Source organism: Ambystoma mexicanum, chromosome 10, assembly GCF_040938575.1.
Source record: "Ambystoma mexicanum isolate Mex_15411 chromosome 10, UKY_AmexF1_1, whole genome shotgun sequence".
Taxonomy (NCBI): domain Eukaryota; kingdom Metazoa; phylum Chordata; class Amphibia; order Caudata; family Ambystomatidae; genus Ambystoma; species Ambystoma mexicanum.
In genome coordinates this window covers 1,157,453,846-1,157,474,545 of record NC_090932.1, presented here as the reverse complement: position 1 = coordinate 1,157,474,545, position 20,700 = coordinate 1,157,453,846, and the positions used below count along the sequence as shown (strand labels likewise).

General features: G+C 46.4%; 1 protein-coding gene across 1 annotated transcript in view; it reads left to right on the top strand.

Annotated features, from left to right (window-relative positions):
* Positions 1 to 20,700, top strand: part of NCAPH (non-SMC condensin I complex subunit H) — a 742,114-nt gene that overhangs the window by 565,154 nt on the left and 156,260 nt on the right. The window contains exons 11-12 of the mRNA XM_069619088.1: positions 1,004 to 1,107; positions 4,060 to 4,182. Coding sequence (XP_069475189.1) covers positions 1,004 to 1,107; positions 4,060 to 4,182 — 227 coding nt within the window. The remainder of the gene's footprint in view (positions 1 to 1,003; positions 1,108 to 4,059; positions 4,183 to 20,700) is intronic.

Here is a 20,700-nt window from a genome sequence, read left to right as displayed (position 1 = left end):
GAAAGAGGCTGTTGCATGTAGTCCAGTCTTGAGAGAACCAAAGCTGTAGAGACGGTGAGCTTCTGGGGGAAGGAGAGGAAAGGAAGAATACCTCAAGGAGGTGCAGTTGGTATTTTGACTTCTTAGAGACGTCACAGATGTGAGGAGAAAAAGAGTGTGTGGAGCCGAAGATGACACTGAGGTTCTTAGCCTCACAGATGGGAAGAGGTCCAAGGGAGATCAGCCAGAGTGACAGGAAAGGAGGGTGCAGGTGTGCTGATGAGGACAATCTGTTGTACTGGTATTAAGGCAGAGTTTATTGGCGGCACACCACTCCTGGATAGCAGACCGTCAGAGATGAGAAGAAGTGGCAGAGGGGAGCCTGGAAACGAGCCTAGTGTCATCCGCATAGCACTGAAAGTTGGAGCAGTGAGCAGCAATGCGGTGGGCGAGAGGTGCCAGGTATTGGTTGAAAGCCAGGGAGAGAGGTTAGACCACTGGGGAACACCACTGGTTGCAAGTGAGATGGAGGAAAGGAAGGACCCAAGTTGGACCTGGGAGGGTCGATTAGAGAGTAAAGAGGTCAGCCAGGCTAGGGCTTGATCAGTGTTACCCAGGTTATCACAGACGAATTAGAAGGCTGGCATGGTTGACCGTGTCAAAGGCAGGAGAGAGAGTAAGATGAGGACAGAGGGGAAGATTGGAATCAAGGTTTGAGAGCAGGTCTTCACGTCAATAGCAACTGGTTGCTGTATCACTTTTCGCTTCCTAGTTTTAAGGCCTGATTTTGTAATGCCTAATTTACACCAAACAAGGTTTTTCTCTGAAAGTTACTACTGACCGACTAAATGAATGAATAAAATGAACAGCCCTGGTTTCATCGTAAAATTTGACTACCTTGTTTTACCAACCACGAACACACCGCGCTATGCAGTTTCCCACCCTCTGCCGTCCTAGATTTGGCTATTTCTGTTTTGTTGCAGCCGCTCTAATATATTTTACTGTTTTACTCCATATTTTCCAGTTGACGATTGTGAAAAAGGCAACCGCTTGAAGAAGGCAAAGGTTGCCTACGAACTGAACTTTGAGGATGATATCAACTTTGACGTTCTGTTCCGAGAAACTCGGGTAAGTATTTTGTGATGCATGGTACATATAATCTTTTGCGATGGGGAAAAAGTGTTTTAGTGCTAGATTCCTGGAAGTACTGCAAATGAGAGCTTGTATCTGGGCTTTAGTGTGGACTAGGCTGTGATGGCTTTGTTCTAGACTTTGATGTGAACCGGAGAATAATCGACTTTATTGTATGCTATTGCTAGAATGGGAAATTGAGTGCTCTGGTATAGTTGCCCCCTTTCATCCAGACTTTGTAGTGCAAGGACATGGCCCACCTCCTCCATTGCCTCACAGGATTCTAGTTTGGAGGAAATGGTAGCTGTATGATCATAGGCAAACGCAGGGTATGGCATGGCACTGTGCTTCAGATGGCTTTCTGTATATTAGTCCTTTATCTCCCAATCTGATGTTTCTTGATCTTGTTGAAATGATTTTCTTTTAGTTTTCTCTTGTAAATCACCAGTCTTTGGACCCTTGCAAGTGTACTTAACATTTGGCGGTGATCACTTCTTTTCTGGTCACACCAGGTTTTGAGGCATGTCTGTTCCACTACTTCGATGCTGGTTTGACTTTGGTCAGTTTTTAGTTTGGTAGGCTAAGGCATACGCTCCACCATGCTCCACCCTTTTGGTCCCGCGACAGGCTCCTTCTGTGGGCCTTCATTTTTGCTTTTGCCAGTAAGAGAATTCCCATGACTTTGGATCACAGAAGAGGTTTGTTTGTCTTGGCCCTCTTCTTCCCCATGCACATTTTGCCCAGAACTGTATTGCTTTTAACTACAATTTGTCTTGGCAATTGGATAAAAGCTTTCTAGCCCACTGCCCTGTCAGTTCTTAATCGACTGCTGTTAGCTGAAGCCCCATATGTTTGTCTTGCACTTAACATTTTGTACACCCTTCAACCCCATTAGGTACCATCAAATCTTGGTGTGGGGTGCTTTCTAAATCAAAATAAGGTTACCAGGGATTACCACAAGGTGTGCACTAACTGGAACTTCATGACTCTTGAGGGTCCCCCTAGGGCACTGACTCTGAGCTTCATCACATGTGGCTCAAAAAGAAAGCCAATGCTTCCATAGGTTCTAATAGCCACAATAGGGTTCCACAAGTCTGAGGGCTAGTCCCGGATTCTGACACAAGTCTCCTAGCACTGATGTTTTTTCTCACAAGCCTCTTTTGGGAAACTATTGCATTAAAAGGCGGCTCTCGGGTAAGGCTTCACAAAGAAGTAACATGTAAGCCTAGGGAGCTTGTCAGTCGCTGCATATTTGCCCAATATCTCCTACCAGTTTTAGAACTAGTTGCTTACTAAGCTGTTTCTCTGCTTTTAGTAGTAAGGTCCAAGAGTGCTATTTGCTTGAATCATTCCTGGTTTTAGATGCAAGGCCTGAGGTGTTGTCCTTCTTTTGATGATTGACTTGGGGAGGACATTTCTATTGATTTACGCTGTTCAGGGTTCCTTGACAGGAAGGGTCCATAGCCAAACCTTTGCCTGAGGGGACTGTGCAACCTTATTTCTTTAGGTGAGTATGTTTTCCTTATAATGTCCTTCTGTGGGGTCACTTCTGCCAGTAACGTCTCGCACATCACGTCTTAGTCATCCACATATCTCTGTAATCATTCAACCTGCATACATTTCACTTTTTTCTACTTTCAGCCCGTTTGATTTTTGATGTCATCATATGTTACCTAAACCTCAGTTTAGTCTTGTGCTCCAGGGCTTTGTGCCTTCCACTGGGACCTATCATTAATGCAGGGCTCAAACAACCATGATTGCTGCATGAACAGGCTATCCATGCTGGATACTCTTCATGACCGAGGATGATCATTTTGCTAAAGGCAGCGTTTTTCCCCCATTTTTGCACATATTCGTTGTTTTTTAAAGAATACCTTGTCTGGGCACATCCAATCTATTTTCTTCTCAGGTTCTTTAAAATGTTTATATTAATGCCAAATGTTGACCTTCTTTTAAAGCCAATCTTAAGAAGCAGAGCGCTGTCTGCATTATGTTTATTTCCTAAGAGTTGAGGTTACTGTTGTAGGTCTGAAAAATATTTGGTCGCCAGACTTTTTCTTAAGTGCTGATCACTGTCCTGCAAATGAGGTGGCTAAGGCCTCCATTACCCACTGTAATTGGAAGTATGATCGAAATATAGAATTCCTCAAAGATTTGTGATTGGATGGCCAGGGCTGCTTCAGTAAACCTTTGGTGCGTTTTTTCTTTGTGTATTCTGTTGGACAGCCATACTGGAATCTGGTCGTGTTTTATGTAAACCTTACTTCATGTTTGGTCAAGTCCTTCTGGCTTACCTCTTTAGACAGATGATATCATAAATAAGCTACTGTCCCCCTTGGAAATTGATGATTTAACTTTTTAATGATGGGCAAAAGGGGGGCGGACTGTACCAGTGACAGGAAGATGCTAATCTTAGTAAGGCTTGTACTGTTTGTGTACCTTCCTTCCTCTGATCTAGTTCCCCCTTCATTCTCTGCATTTTCTGCATGAATGAAAGAAAAGGAGTGGTTGCAGGGAGCTGACCGATGTCTTTGACATATGATCCAGCTAAGTTTCCTTGCAAGATTTGACTCTTCTGGCAAAAGAATTTCCTGTCAACCAGGACCACCTCATGTGTTTGGAATGGGGACTACATTCTACCACTGTTTGTCAGTACAGGGAGTAACATCTCCCTTTTGGCTTAAGATGTTTGGGAGTAGTTTGCTTCTAGACAGAAGGTGAAGGAAGAGTTTTGGTTAGTTTAGGTGTAAAGTTGACTGTTAGGTTTTAGTCATCCTTAAGAAATGGAAAAGAATGGATTAACTTTCTAGTAGTGATTGAAGGTGAGTGGGTTTCCTGCTCTGTTCCTCAGATTCTGGTGTGCATTTAGAGTCTGTGTGGCTGATTTTCAATTTTTAGGGGGCTGGTGCAATTTATTTCTCTCCTCCTCTCTCCTCCCCCCTCTTCCAGGCAGCTACAACTTTATCCAAGTTGACCCTGGAAAGCTGGAACAAGAAGTCCACTACACTCCCTGCTGACTTCCACTATGATCCGGACAACATTATTCGACTCAGTCTTAAGCCGGCCAACCGGGTGAGTATCGGAAAACTGTACAGTTGATAATCATTCTAATGAATTCCAATCCCTCACTGTAGGAGAAGGGCCATCAGCGACACCTGGATCCCAAAGTTCAGTTACCTGCCATGAAGTTGATTGATCACCATGTCCAAACCTCTTGGATAACCCTTCCCTAATCACTCGTATCTTGGATTTCCACAGTATACTGAACAAAAAAAGCAAACACAAGGCACCTTTTACCAAAAAAGTCTTTATGGTGCAAGGTTAACCACAGTGTTCGGTGAATGCTGCTTTGGCAGCTTAAATCTGTTTGTAATCTTGTTTACTGATTGAGCCTGGACATTATTCTCAATTTTAGTAATGTGGACATGTCGAAAACCATTTCTTGGTGCTCTGATTAGCATGGGTTCTGCAGAAACTGCCGGGTACTGGGTTTGTTAGCCTTATGACAGCCCTGCTTGACTCTGAATATTCGGATTTGGCAAGAGGTAGAATCACAAATGATTGAGCACCATAGGGCAGAAATGGGTAGCCTGAGAGGCACCCCTGTGGCTGGATGCGTTAGGGTTGACTCAGTACCAAATACTTTAAGTAAGGTAGTTCCTCTGGCCACCAAAAAGACAAGGAACCAAAAAAGATGGAGGGGGTTGGGGGGGGAGTAAAAGGTTGGGGGGCTCCAAGAAGAGTCCCTGGAACCCCCAAAATAGGAATGTTGGCAAGTAATTGTATTGATTTTCTAAAAATGTTTGATTTTAAAGTGGTGTAGTTCCCATTTTGGGGGGTGTGTGTGTGTGTAGTTCAGTTAAACTGTAGGTCTCCCATGATGTTATTGCCGTCTCGTTGTTGATCCCTGCTGTGATATCATGTATGTGCTCGTAGGTGAGTAATGGGGTGGACCCAAAATGGAGATTGCCGTCACTGCCCATATGCACTGAACTCCATTGGCGGTGGTGTGATAAAAGGCATCATCTTAACACTGTTTTCAAAATCTTCCTGAATTTGAAGGGTTTTATGGTGTCTGATAGCCCCCACAGGTCGTGGCCACTGTCCACTCTGCAACATTTAGCAGATCTACATGGCTCTTAGCCTCCTCTCTAATCACTAGATCCATTCGGCAGCTGCCGACGTTGCCACAATTGTGCTAGAAGACAATGGAGCGTGTCCCATATCCCCCCCCCCCCCTTATGCTCTCAGATGATCCAATTTACCTGCTCTTTCTCGTGATGCACTTTTTTCAGACTGCATCTTTTAATTTGGAATCCCGCAGTAAGACTAACATGATCTTCCTAAACTGGCTATCCAGCCCTTTCCAAAGGGGCAAACAAACTCTTTGGCCATCCCCCCCCCTTTTTTTTCTGTCTTCCCTCCTTTTCCCCAAATATCATTGAGACCTTCCCTTTTCTCCTTTCCTAGTGATTACTGCCGGAATGACTTATCGAACAAATAGAAAAAAAGGTGGATTTTTATTTCTAAAAAAGCCTTGGTGCTGCAATGAACCATGATTTTTTTTGGAATGAGGTGTACTCACTTGTTTAAAAAAAATAGTTCTAGACGGATTTTTACCCATGAAAAAAGATTCATTATATACAATATGGTGCACAGGTTTTCACTGTGTGTAAGTTTAGTCTGTTTTTTTTTTCTTAACTTGATAACTGTTTAACTGTTTAACGAATTGTCACCAGAATTTTGTTTTATTTTCCATGATATATATATTGGGCGAACGCAAAGCGCATTGAGCCCCACTTTGAGGTTGCACTTTTTAAGGTTCCACCGAAAAATGCCCAAAATAAATTCTATTAACCAAGACAGATGTAACGGACCAATTCCAGTTTATTGCATCACAGGTTCCGGCTCTCTATGGTTCTGTGAGTGGAGTCCTTTCTTTGTTTCCATGGCTTTCAGTGTGGCCAGAGAAACTAAACCAAGGGCAATGCCTTTGTGTATGCTGTCGGCCATTTTTAAACATTTGAGTCCGTTTTCTGTATGCTTGTCCATCTGCCGCTTGTGTGCATAACTGAATTACACTTGTGTTTACTTGTAATATCTGCACATACTATGCCATTGATTGGGGTACACGTATTAAAAAATTCTATGGATTTAGGGTACTAAATGCATGATGCCCGCTGTTTAAAACAAAGTGCATAGTGCATTTAAATTGCTTAGTGCATACAGGTTATATAACGGTTGAAAAACCAAAATGTTAAGGTTAAGGTTAAGGCCTTTCAGTCTTTGTAATGTCCAAAATAAATGTCTCTACTTGGCGCAAAAAGAGCTATCTAATTCCTCCCCTACAATGTTTCTCTATGGTATGTATGGCAAAGAACTTGAAACCTTCCAGTTTTCTATTGTGTTTCTCTCGGAAATGTAAGGCCATTGGACAGGAGGAATCGGTTATTGATTGCTCTCATGTGCTGTAGGATGCGAAACTTGAGCTTGCCAATTGTGCTCCCAACATACCAGAGTTCATAATTGCACATCAGGACGTGCACCACAAATTCTGTGTTGCATGTAATATTGGCATGCAATTGAACTTGGTAGCCCAACACCTGATGAATGTGGTTAGTCTCTTCCGCACATTTGCATGCCTTACGGCTTGTATATTTATGGAACCCAGGAAAGAGTATGTTAAGCCAAGTAGAAGAGCTGCTGGGCTTATCTGTGGACATAAAACTGGCGACCAGGGAGTCTTTTAGACATGCAGACTTTCTGTATGTGATGTTGACTTTAACCTACATTAGTTGACAAAGGGGTGTCCAATTTGAGCACATTGCAATGACGGTGTAATATCTGCTGGATAAGACTGGAATGGGCCCCACAAATAAGAATGAGTCTAGTTTGGTCTAGATCTTGTTTACTGTCTTGCTCTTTGTTGGTTACCAGGAGCAAGTCACAATCTAAATGACATGCTTTGTTGCAAGCTCTTTCCAAAACAACCTTTTGGATACCCTTTGACTTAAAGTTGCGTGCTGTTATGCAACACTTTGTGAATGATTCCAGTTTAGTGCAATTGTTGTGTATCCTGATATTCACTTGATGCTATGCTCCATTTCAGTGTTTGCGGATGATTGGTACTGGCAAACAGTGGCATATTTGAGGTTGTTGGCTTACGATATAATTCTGTTACGATCACCCTGAGTCTCTGCTGTATTTTTCTGTGTACTGCAGGTACAATATATTAAGTATTTTTATAAAATCTTTCCATTCTGTTTCGTCTCCTTTCAAGAGGATAACGAGGTCGTCCATGTCTGGCTTTCAACAATACTCTGCTTTATGAAGATAGCTTGAAAAATATGCATACCATAGTGTCATTCAAATATATACTTTCTTATAGAACTGTTAGGCAAAAGGTGTACAATTGTGGCATTCTAACCCCCCCGCTATCTTGACGGAGACTACAAATACCAGAATGCAATTTAGCCAAAGTCAAAATGGTCTCTCAGAGTATTCATTAATTCGAAAGCTGGATTTGCATTTCTACATATATTAGCTCCTTAGCCAGAGATAGCTGTTCTTTTCATGCATATCTCATGGCAGCTTGACTTTTAGAGTGCAATACTTTCAAGGACTGACATTAGCATGGTTTAAAAAAAACTGTGGATGTTGTGGTTTTTTTGTGTTATAAGGTAGTTAAAACTAAGAGAACACACTGCATCCAGGACTGTCTCCCATCTGTGCAGTAACCCGGGACCGACCCTGCTTGGCTTCAAATCAAGGAAGGGAAGGCCCCCTCAGGCCATGTTGCTCTAAGTGGTCTTGTAACTTGTGCTCAATTATTCAGACACATGGCTTGAGGGGGTTGGCCCCCTTACTCGCTTTGAAGCTAAGCAGGGTCGGTCCTGGTTACTGCATGGATGGGAGCCCTGCATGGATGGGAATCCCGGATGCCCATCGTGTCATCGGCCATGGGCAGTTATATCTATCTTTTTTTTTTTATATTAACTGCGGCTATGAACTACAAATACTGTTATTATTTTGTAGTCCTTATAGGTTGTCAGGGAAACATGGCTAAACCAAAAATGCTTCCCTGCCCTCCCAGACTTTCACCAGGTTGCCCCCCAGCACTGGCTGTTTCTGTGATGCAGTTTGCTATGAAATGACAGCGTTTCGCAGCTATTCTGTCCAATAGCTGAGGTTAAAGAAAAGCTGTTGCACAGCCTTCAATTCCCAAATGTAACTTGGTGTTTAGCTTGGAGTCCTATACCTAAAACACTACCCCCTCGCCCTCCACCACCCCTTTACCCTAAAGGCATTTCCCTGATTTTTCCCCTGGAAATGGCTTTTTTGTTTTCGGCTACCTGAGGGTATAGCTGCGGCTATGGCTTGCATTGAGAAAAGAAGATGGCCGTTTCATTTAAAACACATGGTTTCTTTGCAATTCACCCTATATATAGCTATCTATTTTGAAGATGAGGGCAACCCCTTCTCCGTCAAAAACTAAAATAAAGTACTGCATGCAATAACTGGGGGGTTGCAGCTATTTTCTGTGTGCAAACTTTCAGCCAAATCCGTTGCATGAGTCAAAAGGCATTAGAATTATTTTGATTTCCTATGTAAACTCGGTTTTACAAGGCAGCGACCACTGCACTATAATATATCTCGATCATGAAGGAGTCAACCTGGATATTTGGTGATTTTTAGGGCTTTGCTAATTGTTTTAAAGCCCTTTTTTGTGATTGGTGGTCTGGCCAGCCCGTCTTTATGGGAAATCTAGAGGGAGACATTGTTCCTACTCTCCAATGTGCGCAGACTGAGGGTGGAAGGTAGTTTATCTGCTGGTTTGTGCTGTTTTGAAGCAGTTACTGTATTTATGGGACATAATGGATAGAGGTCTTGGGCTTCGCTCCAGTTTGGGTATTCTGCTGCTGGATATCCTTGTGTGCTGTCATCATGCCTGTTCACCTTCCCCCCCCCCCCCCCCCCCCAAACCCTCCCATAATCCCATTACTTTCACTTCTGACTGATGGCTTCTACTCGTCTTTTGGGCTGACTCGATCGTCGTTCATCTGGGTTCAAGTAGCCTGTTTGACTGGATTGTGCAGTTCACATTTTAAGAGCTATACTCACCAGGTTGTTTGGCCTTAGTAGAACCATGTTATCCGGAACCACGACTGTGAGTACCTACCTTTTTTAGCCCAGAGTTGGTGGGTTATTTGTGATACTTACCCTAAGTGGTTCCAGTGGTAGAAGATCTCTGTACTTTTCCAAGTGACTTGCATTGGTTCTGAATTCTGTCTGGCTGCGTCTGGTCCTGGGGCTGCAGGTCTCAAGCCTAGCACTGGATCACTTAAAGAAGTTCAATTCTCGTGGCCCATTGGGCTGTCTATATCCTTGCACCTATGAGGTATAACTGGGACTTGCCTACCTTTTGACCACAGCTGCAGACTTGCCTACTGACTGTGTCCTGTTTTGAAACTTGCATGAAATTCTTCTGAAAGTGACTCTTAAATGTACTTACCTGTACACAGCCCTACAGATAAGGGTATCGGCCACTTATACTCGCAAAAAATATGCAAATACTCATAAACATCTTCCTTCTCGAGCTCACCGCTCATCCACCTCCAACTCTGAGGGTCAGACGCTTCTCCAAGCAGAAAGTGGGGGGCAGATCTTTCCTCAGCTGGGGCCTCCCTCTGGAACAGCCTCTCTGCCTCTCTCCAACTTGAGCAGAACCACGGTTCCAGACGCAACTCAAGACCTTCCTTTTTGCTTAAGCTTTTTCTCTTCCTCTCCCCTGCTGATGTCTCCGACTGCTCCACGCACTGGCCACCCACTGAACTTTGGCCCCGGCTCCTGCATGTCCAGTTACCCTCACACTACCTCCAGGCTCCCCAGCATTTAAGTGTCTGTATTTGCAACCCTATAGTCCCTTATGTCTGCACTTTGCGCCCTCCCACCCCTTCCCTGTCACTTCTCCCCTCCCTCTTACCAGCACTTGCGTGATCTGACTGACACACGGCCTAGTAAGATCGTGGTCTTGCCCTCCTGCTTGTCTTGTCGCGTCTAGAAACACTTGTGTACAGGCGTATTATAAATGACATATCATAAAAATAGGAAGTAAAAATTCTCCCAACAAAACATGGGGAAACGACACTTAAAACCTTGTGCCTCTGCTTTCACCCACACAGCTTCATGGATATGTTTGACTAGTCACACGTAGTACCACAGGAAGAAACTGCCTAATAGCACACAGCAAACATGTATTTTTGAATGTGCAATATATAGGTGCAAAGATATGATTACAAAATTTCCGTTTTTCACTTAAAGCATATGTTTACGAGCTTATAAAACACTCTTTGGGAATTGGACTTATTTTTACTTGCTAAAAAATCATTTTACTCCCAACTTTAAAAACTGAAGTAAAATACTTCTTCTAAATCTTGTCTAGCGCACTGGACTTTATTAGTAGAAGTATTAGGTTTTCTTGAACTGCGTTAGCTCACCCTTACAGTAGTTTCAAAGCGTGCAAACCCTGTTACAGTTAAGGTGCACCCTGTCAGGGAAGCAGGTTCTTGGTCTGCTTAGAATGCATTGACCTGAAAAGGGTGTGATATAAAATAAAATGACCTTTTTCTGGTTTCCCTCCGAGTGCCTGAAGTTTTTTTTTTAGGTCTAAAGACGTTCTGATCTAATCTTTGGATTTGTTTATAAAGTTTAACCTCTTATTCTCCCAACTCCTTGTGTTGTACCGGTTACTGGGTAGTGAACTGTTAACAGTAGACCATTGCTTTTTTACACCAGTTCTATCATATGCTATGTGTACCTAAATTACTTACATATATGATCTGATAGTTTAGTTGGTGCCTTTTAATAATCAAGATTATATTATTTCAGTATACCAGTGTTGTATTTTTAACTTTGTCGACTAACTCCACTGAACTACCATCTGCCTTCCTGTAGTTAAGCCTGACTGCTCTGCCAGGTCTACAATTTTAAAGGTTTGGCTTCCCTTTTGGTTTTCATTTACTACTAAACCATTAGGTTAGGTGATTGCACAGCCCTCACTCGAGAGCAAATGCTCACTACCACCAATCTTTCCTTGCACGCCAGAAATAGACAAGGAATGTTGCTAGGTAAAAAAGAAAAACGGGAGCTGGGAGGTGGGGGGTGTGTTTGTGTGGCCCCACACCAGTTGGTGGGCTGAATTCTGTCCCACTGTCTGCATACCAGTCTGGGGGCGTACTGGCAACAGTGAAAAGTTTAAAATCTGACGAACACCACCCATTCGCCCTGTACTGTGCTATCAGTATAGGCGATTCCGGGAGATTGACGATTTTGTGACTTTTCCAAAAATAGGAAGTTGGGACACCATAAAAGATGCACAAGGCTATAGTAGACCCCCCATGTGTATGTCCGCTACAGACCCGTGCAATGCTGGGTGGTAACGCTAGAGTGAGTGTGTGTGTGTGTGTGTGTGTGTGTGTGTGTGTGTGTGTGTATATATGTGTGTATATATTTTCTGAGGCTTGTGGAATCTGCTTGGATCACATGCTGTGCATAGGCTGACATCTAGTGGAAGCTGCGGAGTATTAGTTTGTTTTTCGAAAATGGGCAATGACGCAGGGCGTGCCAGTAATACTATCCCTAGTGTGACGTCCACTGTACCCATGATCCCTCACGCTTGTAGGACCCTCAGATTGTTTTTTTCCGCCATACTTGTCAGAAGCATCCTGCGGAGTTCCCTGGCTTTTAGCCATAATTTGCAAAATAATATATATTTCCCTGTTTTCATTACCCACGTCGAGTCATCGGAATTCGAAGCTTGACGCCGGACCGGAGAAGAAAACTACCGTCGAGAGCTACACGACAGACTTTGGGCCTCGGTAGGCCTCTGGCCTCGGCCCTGTACAAGTAGGGAGAGTGGGGGGTGGCACATACTCTTCACTCGCATATATTTACATATATATATTCCTACACACTAGCCCGCTGCCACAGGGTGCGTATGGAGGGTACCCCTTTCCAATTTTGCCCCAAGTGCAACCGCAAGTACCCTTGGGTTGACGGACACGCCACCTGTAACCTCTGCTTGCCGAGGCACCACCCCGAGGCGAACTGCAGAGCGTGTAGCCGGTTCAAGGCTAAGACTCTAAAGGAACGTTCCATCAAACGTTGGGCCCACCACACCAGGCAACGAGAGGCCATGGAAGTGGAGGGCGCCTTCAGTGATGGCAGTGACGCCGTACTATCGGACGGTGAGGACAACGTGGTGTCGAGAGACAGCCAAGCGCAAGTCCCTGGCCTCGGAAGGTTGTCCGGCAGGGCATCTATGGGGAAAACACCCGGCGACACGAGCGCTACCCCACCACTTCCACTAAACATTCAAAGCCCAACCAAGACTCGACGCGCACGTCGAGTTCCCGGACAGAGGCACACAGAGAACGGTCTACCGAATCGGTGTCCTCTGGGCGTTATCGATCAAGATCACCGCATGACACCAGGCAACCATCCACTGTTGCCAAGAGTGCCTCACTTACTAAAGTAATGGAGGTTCCATCGTCCGAAGACGAAGCCGACCTCCATCCCCAGGCCGCACTCCAGGAGTCGGCGTCAGCAGACCGGTCGACGCCTGCAACCGTGTCCCAACTTCTTCACTCTACGGAAAGGGACACTACCCCCGAATCTCGACGCCAGACGTCGAAGAGCTCAGAAAAGTTGAAAACACCAGGGGAGCACTCTTCCACTCACGGGGAGGAGGGAAAACAGCAGAAGAAGCCTTCTCAGCCTTCTTCTACACCATAGTTACCTAAAGACAGTTCTAAGTCCTCTGTTAAAAATACTAAGACCCCTGCACAAGCCCATAGGTCCAGTCAGGATATAGCAGAGAAACACCTCCAGGAGAGGGTAATTCCCAGCTCAAAGCAATGGTCCAGTGAGGACATAGACAGAGTTATGTCTAGATTGTCATCCCTAGCAGACTTCTATGCCAAGAATCCAGAGCACTTCCTCTCTTATACCCCGGACGGGGCTACTCCCTCAGGGTCTAGGGACCCGCAACCCCCTGGTAAGAAACCTAGAGTTGAGGCACCAACGCAGTGTCGGGCTTCTGACCGTTTCTACGTACAGCCATACACTCAGTATAATGAGGATCCACTACAGGATGAGGATCCAGAATTGGCAACGTTGGATGACCAAACTGGGGTGGACTACTATTGGGATGACGAGGACCAAGAGGAGGATGAAGATAACCCAGAGGTCTACAGAGTAGACTCCCTAGTAGACCAGGAACCTCCAGTTACCGACTCTCCAGTCGACAACCAACCTCTCCTAAATGAAGTTTTATCCAGAGCGGCAGAACACTTCCGCATAGATACTCGGGGAGTTTAGGAGGAGAGGGACTTCGCTGAGGAACTGGTGGGAGAAGAGACCCATTGCACAGGCCATCCCTATTCTCAAATCTATACAGAGGAGGATTGATCCTTCCCTTAATCCCAACCTCACCAGGGCAGTAAATCCCAGGATCGAAAAGGTGTTCAGGGCAGCCCAGTCAGACCCGCTGTACATAAGGGGGCAACTGAAACCGGACTCCCTGGTAGTCACTAATACCCGAAAGAGGGCGGGAACACCCCTATCATCGTCTGAGGCTCCCCCCGACAAGGAGAGCAAAAAGATCTTAGGGTTGGGAAGGAAGGTAGCCTCCACTTCCGCCTACCAGGCAAGGATTGCCAACTCCACCACTCTGCTGGCTAGTTACAACTGCCACCAGTGGGAACAAGTTGCTGCACTCACCGACTCCACACAGAACCTTTAAAGAGCCAGTTGGCACAGGTTGCGTTAGAGGGGAGGGCCGTGTACGGTTGCATCCTTAAGGCAACCTTTGATGCCGCGGATAACGCCGGCAGGCTAATAGCAGAGAGCACTGTTATTAAGAGGCATGCTTGGTTAAGGCAGTCAGGGTTTAAACCCGAGACACAAGCATCCTTAATAGACAAGCCGGTGGAGCCTGAGCTGTTTGGCAAGGCAGTAGAAGACGCATTAAAAAATGCCAAAGATGAGTATGAGACTCTGAAATCCCTGGGACAGTTGATCAACAAACCCCCTTATCAAAGAGGGAATGGCAATTTTCGTCATCCACGCGGCCAAAATTCACAGAGGCTCCAACTGTTCTCAGGGGCAGGGCACACCATGGGTTAACAACCAGCAGCCTACCCAGAGTTACAAAAGGGGAAACAAAAGGGGTCGTGGTAAGGGTAGAGGCAGCCCCAGCAGAGGCAGCACGCCTCCCGCAAAGCAGTGACGCCGAGATCAGGGTCCCTTCCCACGCATCTACAGTAGGGGGACGCATTACCAACTTCACCCAAGCTTGGGAAGGGATCACATCACATCAGACAGATGGGTGCTGTCCGCAGGATACTGCATAGAACTGCTTGAGCGTCCCCGAAACCACCCTCCGCGACAAAAGGTACATTCCTTAGAACACCAGAAGATCCTCCTCGAGGAGATTGATCACGTCCTTTTCTAGAAGATTGACAAACTCGTCCCGGGCAAACAGGTAAACAAGGGTATTTATTCAACTTACTTCCTTGTGCCAAAAAAAATCTAACAATGCGCCCAGTCTTAGCCTTACGCCCTGCAAACAAGTATGTCAGCCCCAAAAGTTTCGCATGACTATTCTCCAAGAGGTAATCTCCCTCCTTAAAAAAAAGGGGGGGGGGGCGGGGGATTACATGGCAACACTGGACATGAAAGATGCCTATTTTCATATTTCCATGTTCCCAGCGCACAGAAGATTCTTGCACTTCAAGGTGGACAGTCGGCACTACCAGTTCAAGGTGCTGCATTTCGGTATAGCCTCGGCTCCAAGGGTATTCACCAAGGTTCTGGCAGTGGTGGCGGCACACCTACACAGGGAGGCAATCCCAGTGTACCCTTACCCCTGGACGACTGGCTCATGTTGGGGAGAATTCTCTTATAGGGCTAATTTCCCAAACCTAGTGAGTCCCCCAGCAGCATTGCTTGATTTTTGGGTTTTGTTTTTTTCTCCTGCTAAGAGTGAGACTTCTTTTCCTCCCACTCTTAGGCATGATTTGAGGTATGTCTGACTTTTTGTGTGCTTATGGGCTATGTTTTTTTTTTTTTTTTACTCCATATGGTATCATCTGGTTTGGTATAAAAAGAAAAAAAGGGGAAAAAAAGGAAAAAAAAGGGAAAAAGAACAAAAGGAAGACAAATAGAGAGCCGATGAGAGAGAAAATTGAATACCAATCAATACTGAATCAGAATTATGAGAAACATGACAAGGAATCTCCCCTGAGGAACCGTGGCTAAAGTCATGGGGAAACAGGTGTTGGGAGACAATTTGGGAGACAAAGTTTGTTTATTGAAACTTCAAGTGTATGGAGTATCCAGAACCTATACTGAATAAACAAATTGGAATTAACATAACCAAGTGATTGAGTAATTCTTCCCAAGGAGCGCACTAAAGGGTACCAACTTTATTTCTCGGATTTATATAATTAATATTCAATGGTATGTACACGATCACAATAACACACTTTGTACTTGGAAGTCAATAATGATAAATATATACACGTCTAGAGTGGTACCACTAATGTTATCAAATCTAATTAAAGTGCATCAACTGTACGGTTAAAATGTCACATAGATCAATAACGAGTAAACCAGCAACAGAGATAGGAAGGAACGCAAGATGGTTGAAACAATAGGCAGAATACTGACCCCTATCTCTAGGCACAGTTCTGTGTGGAGATACACCCCCCCACCCACCTGGGCAACCTGTAAATAAAGATATATAGCACAAGCCCAGTCCAAATGTTCAATAGTCTTACTACTTCCTGTTAAGGTGTTACACCCCCCCCCCCCCCCCCCCAATGTACCTGGTGGAGTAGAGTTCTCCGATGCACCGACCGATCCTTTTTGAGTGCCTCCCTTTCAGGCGGGAGCCACGGATCGTCGAGAGGTGTCAGGGAACTTGCCATTCGGTGTCGGGGAATCGACGGCCCTTCTTGAGTGCCCTCCCTTTCAGGCAGGAGTCACGGGTCGTCGAATGTCCGCCGGTGAACAGGGTGAACTATGGCAGGGAAGTGGCAGCTTCGTTCCTAGCGGTGCTCGTCGACGACAGAGCGTTGGCGTCCTGCAAGGAAGGGGCGTGAGAGGCACCTCGGTGACAATAGTTCTGGACCGCAAAGAGATGATGAAGAACTGTGGCCCAGCAAGGGTGTAGAGTCGTCGGCGTCTCTGCGGTCTTTAGGTGGCTGGAAACCCACCGGTGGATGCTCCTCGGCGCGTCGACGGTCGGGCCTTTTCCAGCGGGAGACAAGCGGGTGACGATGCAGACGAGAGCATCCGATGATCAATTGAAGTTCTTAGGCAAACTGGAGCACGGCGGCTCCGGTTGGCGACGGCGGTCGTCGACAGTGGCGGACATCAGAGTGCTTTTCCTTGGAGTTCCGCAGCAGTCCCCGTATCGGGTTGGCAGCCTGTCGAAGGTCTGTCTACCAGGGAGCGTTGGCAAAGATCAGCTGTGCACAATGGTCCCTCGTAGCTCGGGAAGAGGGCGCCTTACCAGGTCCTCTCTGGGTCGGTCCTTGGAGGCACAGCAGCTTTCGGATTGTGAAGGAGAGCAACAGCAATTCTTCTCATCCAGCAGGGCTCAAGGTCAAGCGTCAGTTAATCCAGTTACTTGTCGTAGTGGACTTCAGCTTCTGAACATGATTCCTAGCAGTGAGAGGTCCCCAGATATACTGTTGATCTCCCATTCATTCCGCTGGGTCACACTCAAGCATCCAATCACGACTACGGGCATTCATGAGGACAGGCAGCCAATCAGTCACACGAGGTATTCGGGCCATTCACTTCTCTCCAGACACTCGCAACAGGTTATGTGTATTGGGACAAGTACCGAGCCATTCAACACTCCAAGCTGCATTCATACCGGTTTCGGGCAGGGTTGTCTCAGTCATTGTGTCAACCACCAGATACTAGACACCCACAACACAGAATGCATATTCGTCACACATTCTATTCACCCAGGTCCCACCCACAGGAGGTACCCACAACATACATCACCGGGAAGGCTCCAGCTAGTCTGGCTGGGCCTTCATAACACCATATATGGCACTTCCATCCAACAGCCAGTCAGGGGGAAGGGACAGAGTCAGGGCTTCCCAGGACCTTGGGAAAACAAGGTAATTAGTAATAGAAAGCAAGAGGCCACCGGGGTCCATCTTGTTTTCCATCCGGAATCAACTGATCCCAATGGCAGGGCCGGGGTATCCCAAAATGGAGGATACTCCGCGCACCCGTCCAATTCAGCATGGAGCTGCCACCAGCCCATACCCTGCTCTGTGGGCCACCCACAGGTGCCCAAAAACATACTAGGGGCACAGGGTGGTACCCCCACCCATGGGTGCCATAAGGGTATCCCACGGGTCCGTTCACCAAACCAAAAGAAAGAGAGCTGCACTGCCAGGAGTCCCACATGAACTCCTGCGTGGAAAACACGACAGAACACACGATAAAAAGCAGTAAAGGACAAGGATACGGAGGCCCTGCATTTCCAGCATCACAGTTCCACAGGATGTGTGGGTGGGGGGAATTGGCACCCTGGACTGCGTTGCCTTAGCAACCCAAGTCGCACTCTGTTCTGATTAGGCCAGTGGTGAGCCGCCCGGCTCGCCACTTAGCATGTTTGAGTGACAGGCTGTTGAATGGGGTTTTTTCTGCATAAAAGCAGGGCTTTTGGGACTGGCACTTCAGAAGTCGCCACAGGACCTAGGAAATCCGAAGAGGGGAGAAGCTGAGCCATCTGCAACGACCTCACCATTTCCCCGACGACAAGAGAAGATCTTCTGCTGAAAGTCTTCTTCCTCTGAGCTGGTGGGATCAACCAGTTCGCCATTTCGCCTTCCAGGACATCTCTTGGTCGAATCACCCATGCCAAGCACCCCGGCGGCCCGATAGCCAAGCTTCACCATTGTGACCGCGAATACCAGGAACGCACCTTTTAACCGATGAACTCCGCGGCTGATTTCTTCCCTGGGCAGTGCAACGACTCCAAGTTTCCTCCTTGACGAGATCCTCTCTTCCCCTGGTTGAAACCACGAACTGCACACGCTGCCAGGAACAACTGCCACCGCTGGAGCTTCCTCAACTTTAATGGTACTGTGTTCCACCTGGCCTCCCTTTCTTCGGTTTGCCCAAGGTGACCCTTAAGTCCTTGGCTTTCCAATTGGGTTGGCCCCCAGACCTTCTAACTTTATCTTTTGAACCACCCCAACCTCTTTTGAACATTTCTACAAAGACTTGAATGCATTGCTAAACCGTGTGATCTTGGGCACATTTCGCCTTGCTCCATTTAAAGTGTGCCTGGCCTATGAACTTTGGCTCTACAGTAGACGCTGCCTTCACTAACTTGCTTTGGTCTTTTAAAAGTGTTGGGAATTGTTTTATTTTTATGACCTGCCTTTTTCTCTCCCTTTTACTTAATTATTGGAGTGCCATCTAAGTTACGCGCTCACCTCTGTTTTGACAAAGTGGTGTTTTGACTTAGACTTGTCTAATAATTCTTAAGGGAAGTGTGTATACTTTTCTGATTGTGTTTTGAACTTGCTTTGATTAATAGTGCTAGTGTATTTTCCAAAGTGTGTTAAATAGTTATATTATACTTTTGATACAAAGCTCTGGTCAGTTTTTGCTTGTTCTACTGTGTTTTTGGCCCTATTGTGTATCCTCTGTATACTGCCTAACTCTTCTTGAGAGAAGTCTGACTGCTCAGCCACAGCTACTAGGTACATCTGGGTGGTACAGACTGCTACCAATTGGGTTTACTGCTTACTCCTGTAGTCTTAATCTTCTTGTAGTGGTCCCCAAGGGAACTGCACAGGATTCTGCCTAACAGCTCATCACGGGGGAGACTCCAGCAATTTGCAGTTCAAACATTCAAAGAACGATCAACCTCCTTCGAATTGGTTTTCTCCATAAACGAGAAAAAAATCAAGCCTGGTGCCAAGCACCTCCAAACAGTTCCTAGGAGCTGTACTAAACACTCAAGAGGGGTTGGCCTTTCCCTCAGACGAAAGAATTCCGAACATACTGCAGATTCCTCAATATCAGTCCGGTCGCCAGATAACGGTGCGCAAAGCGATGCGTTTGCTAGGCATGATGGTGTCATGTATTTACCTGGTCCCCCACTCGCGCATGCGTCCCACTCAAGAATGGTTGGCGAAACAGTGGTCTCAGGCAAGTGGTCAGTGGGAAGATCTAGTGGTCGTTTCGCCAAAACTGGTACAAAGTCTTCACTGGTGGACAAGAGAGAACCTTTCAAAGGGGAAAGCCTTTTACGATTCAGAGGTTCAGGCTGTAGTCACTACAGATGCATCCCTCTCAGGTTGGGGAGCACATCTCCGTCACTACACAGCTCAGGGTCTCTGGTCTCACTCAGTGGCAAAGAATCATATCAGTCTGCTAGAACTTCTGGCAGTATTCAGAGCGCTTTCGAGCCCCACCTGTTAAACCTGTCAATGCAGATCTTAACAGACAGCACAACTGCGATGTTCTACCTAAACAAGCAGGGAGGGACTTGTTCGCCAAATCTGACAAAGCTTGCCCAGAAAATCTGGATATGGGCACTCAGACGGAACATTTACCTGTCATCGCAACATGTTCCAGGGGAATCTCAATTCTCTAGCAGACACCTTAAGCAGAGATCCTCTCCCACGAGAACACGAGTGGGCTCTACACAGAGAAGTCGTAGAAGACATCTTTTCACGGTGAGGTTTCCCCACTGCAGACCTATTCGCCACAAGCGAAAACAAACTGTCCAGGATTCGCATCCAGCTTCCCTTAGCCAGACTCCAAGGGGAACGCCCTATGGATGGACTGGTCAGGGAGGTTTGCCTACGCTTTTCCACCAACCCCTCTTAAGAGGAAGGTGGTCAACAAGATGCACACAGAATCGACGACGCTCATCCTAGTTGCTCCCATGTGGGCGAGGCAACCGTGGTTCCCACACCTAAGCAGGCTAGCCGTTTGCGAACTCATCAGACTGCCGCGCTGGCACAACCTACTGTCCCAGCACCAGGGACAAACAGTACACCCTCAGCCCAACTCTATGAACCTGGCAGCATGGCTCCTGAGGTCATAGAGTTTGGACATGGTGAAGCCCAGCGCGGAGTAAAGGACTTTGTGCCATTACTGCGCTGTTGAGCCGCTGTGGCTCTGGTGTCTGTTACTTTCTGTGAAGAGTCGCAAAAGACTACTGGAATTTCGTCTGCTCATCTACTTGCCTGCTACTGCTACTCCGAGCCTGCACCTAGGTAAAAGGTGCTTTTGCCTTGAAATTTTTTTTTTTGTTTTTTTTTTTTTGGTTCTCAGAGCCTAAGCCACGCCCCCTACCTTCGGGACCCGGACCCGGAAACAAAAGGCACGGTTTATCACCCTTGCGGCGTGAAGCCCAGCGCGGAGTAAAGGGCTGTGCTTTGTGCCATTTACTGCGCTGTTGAGCCGCTGTTTGGCTCTGGATGGCTCAAAAGCCATAAGATTTCAATCCCAATTGCTGCGTGATTTTGCCTACAGAGG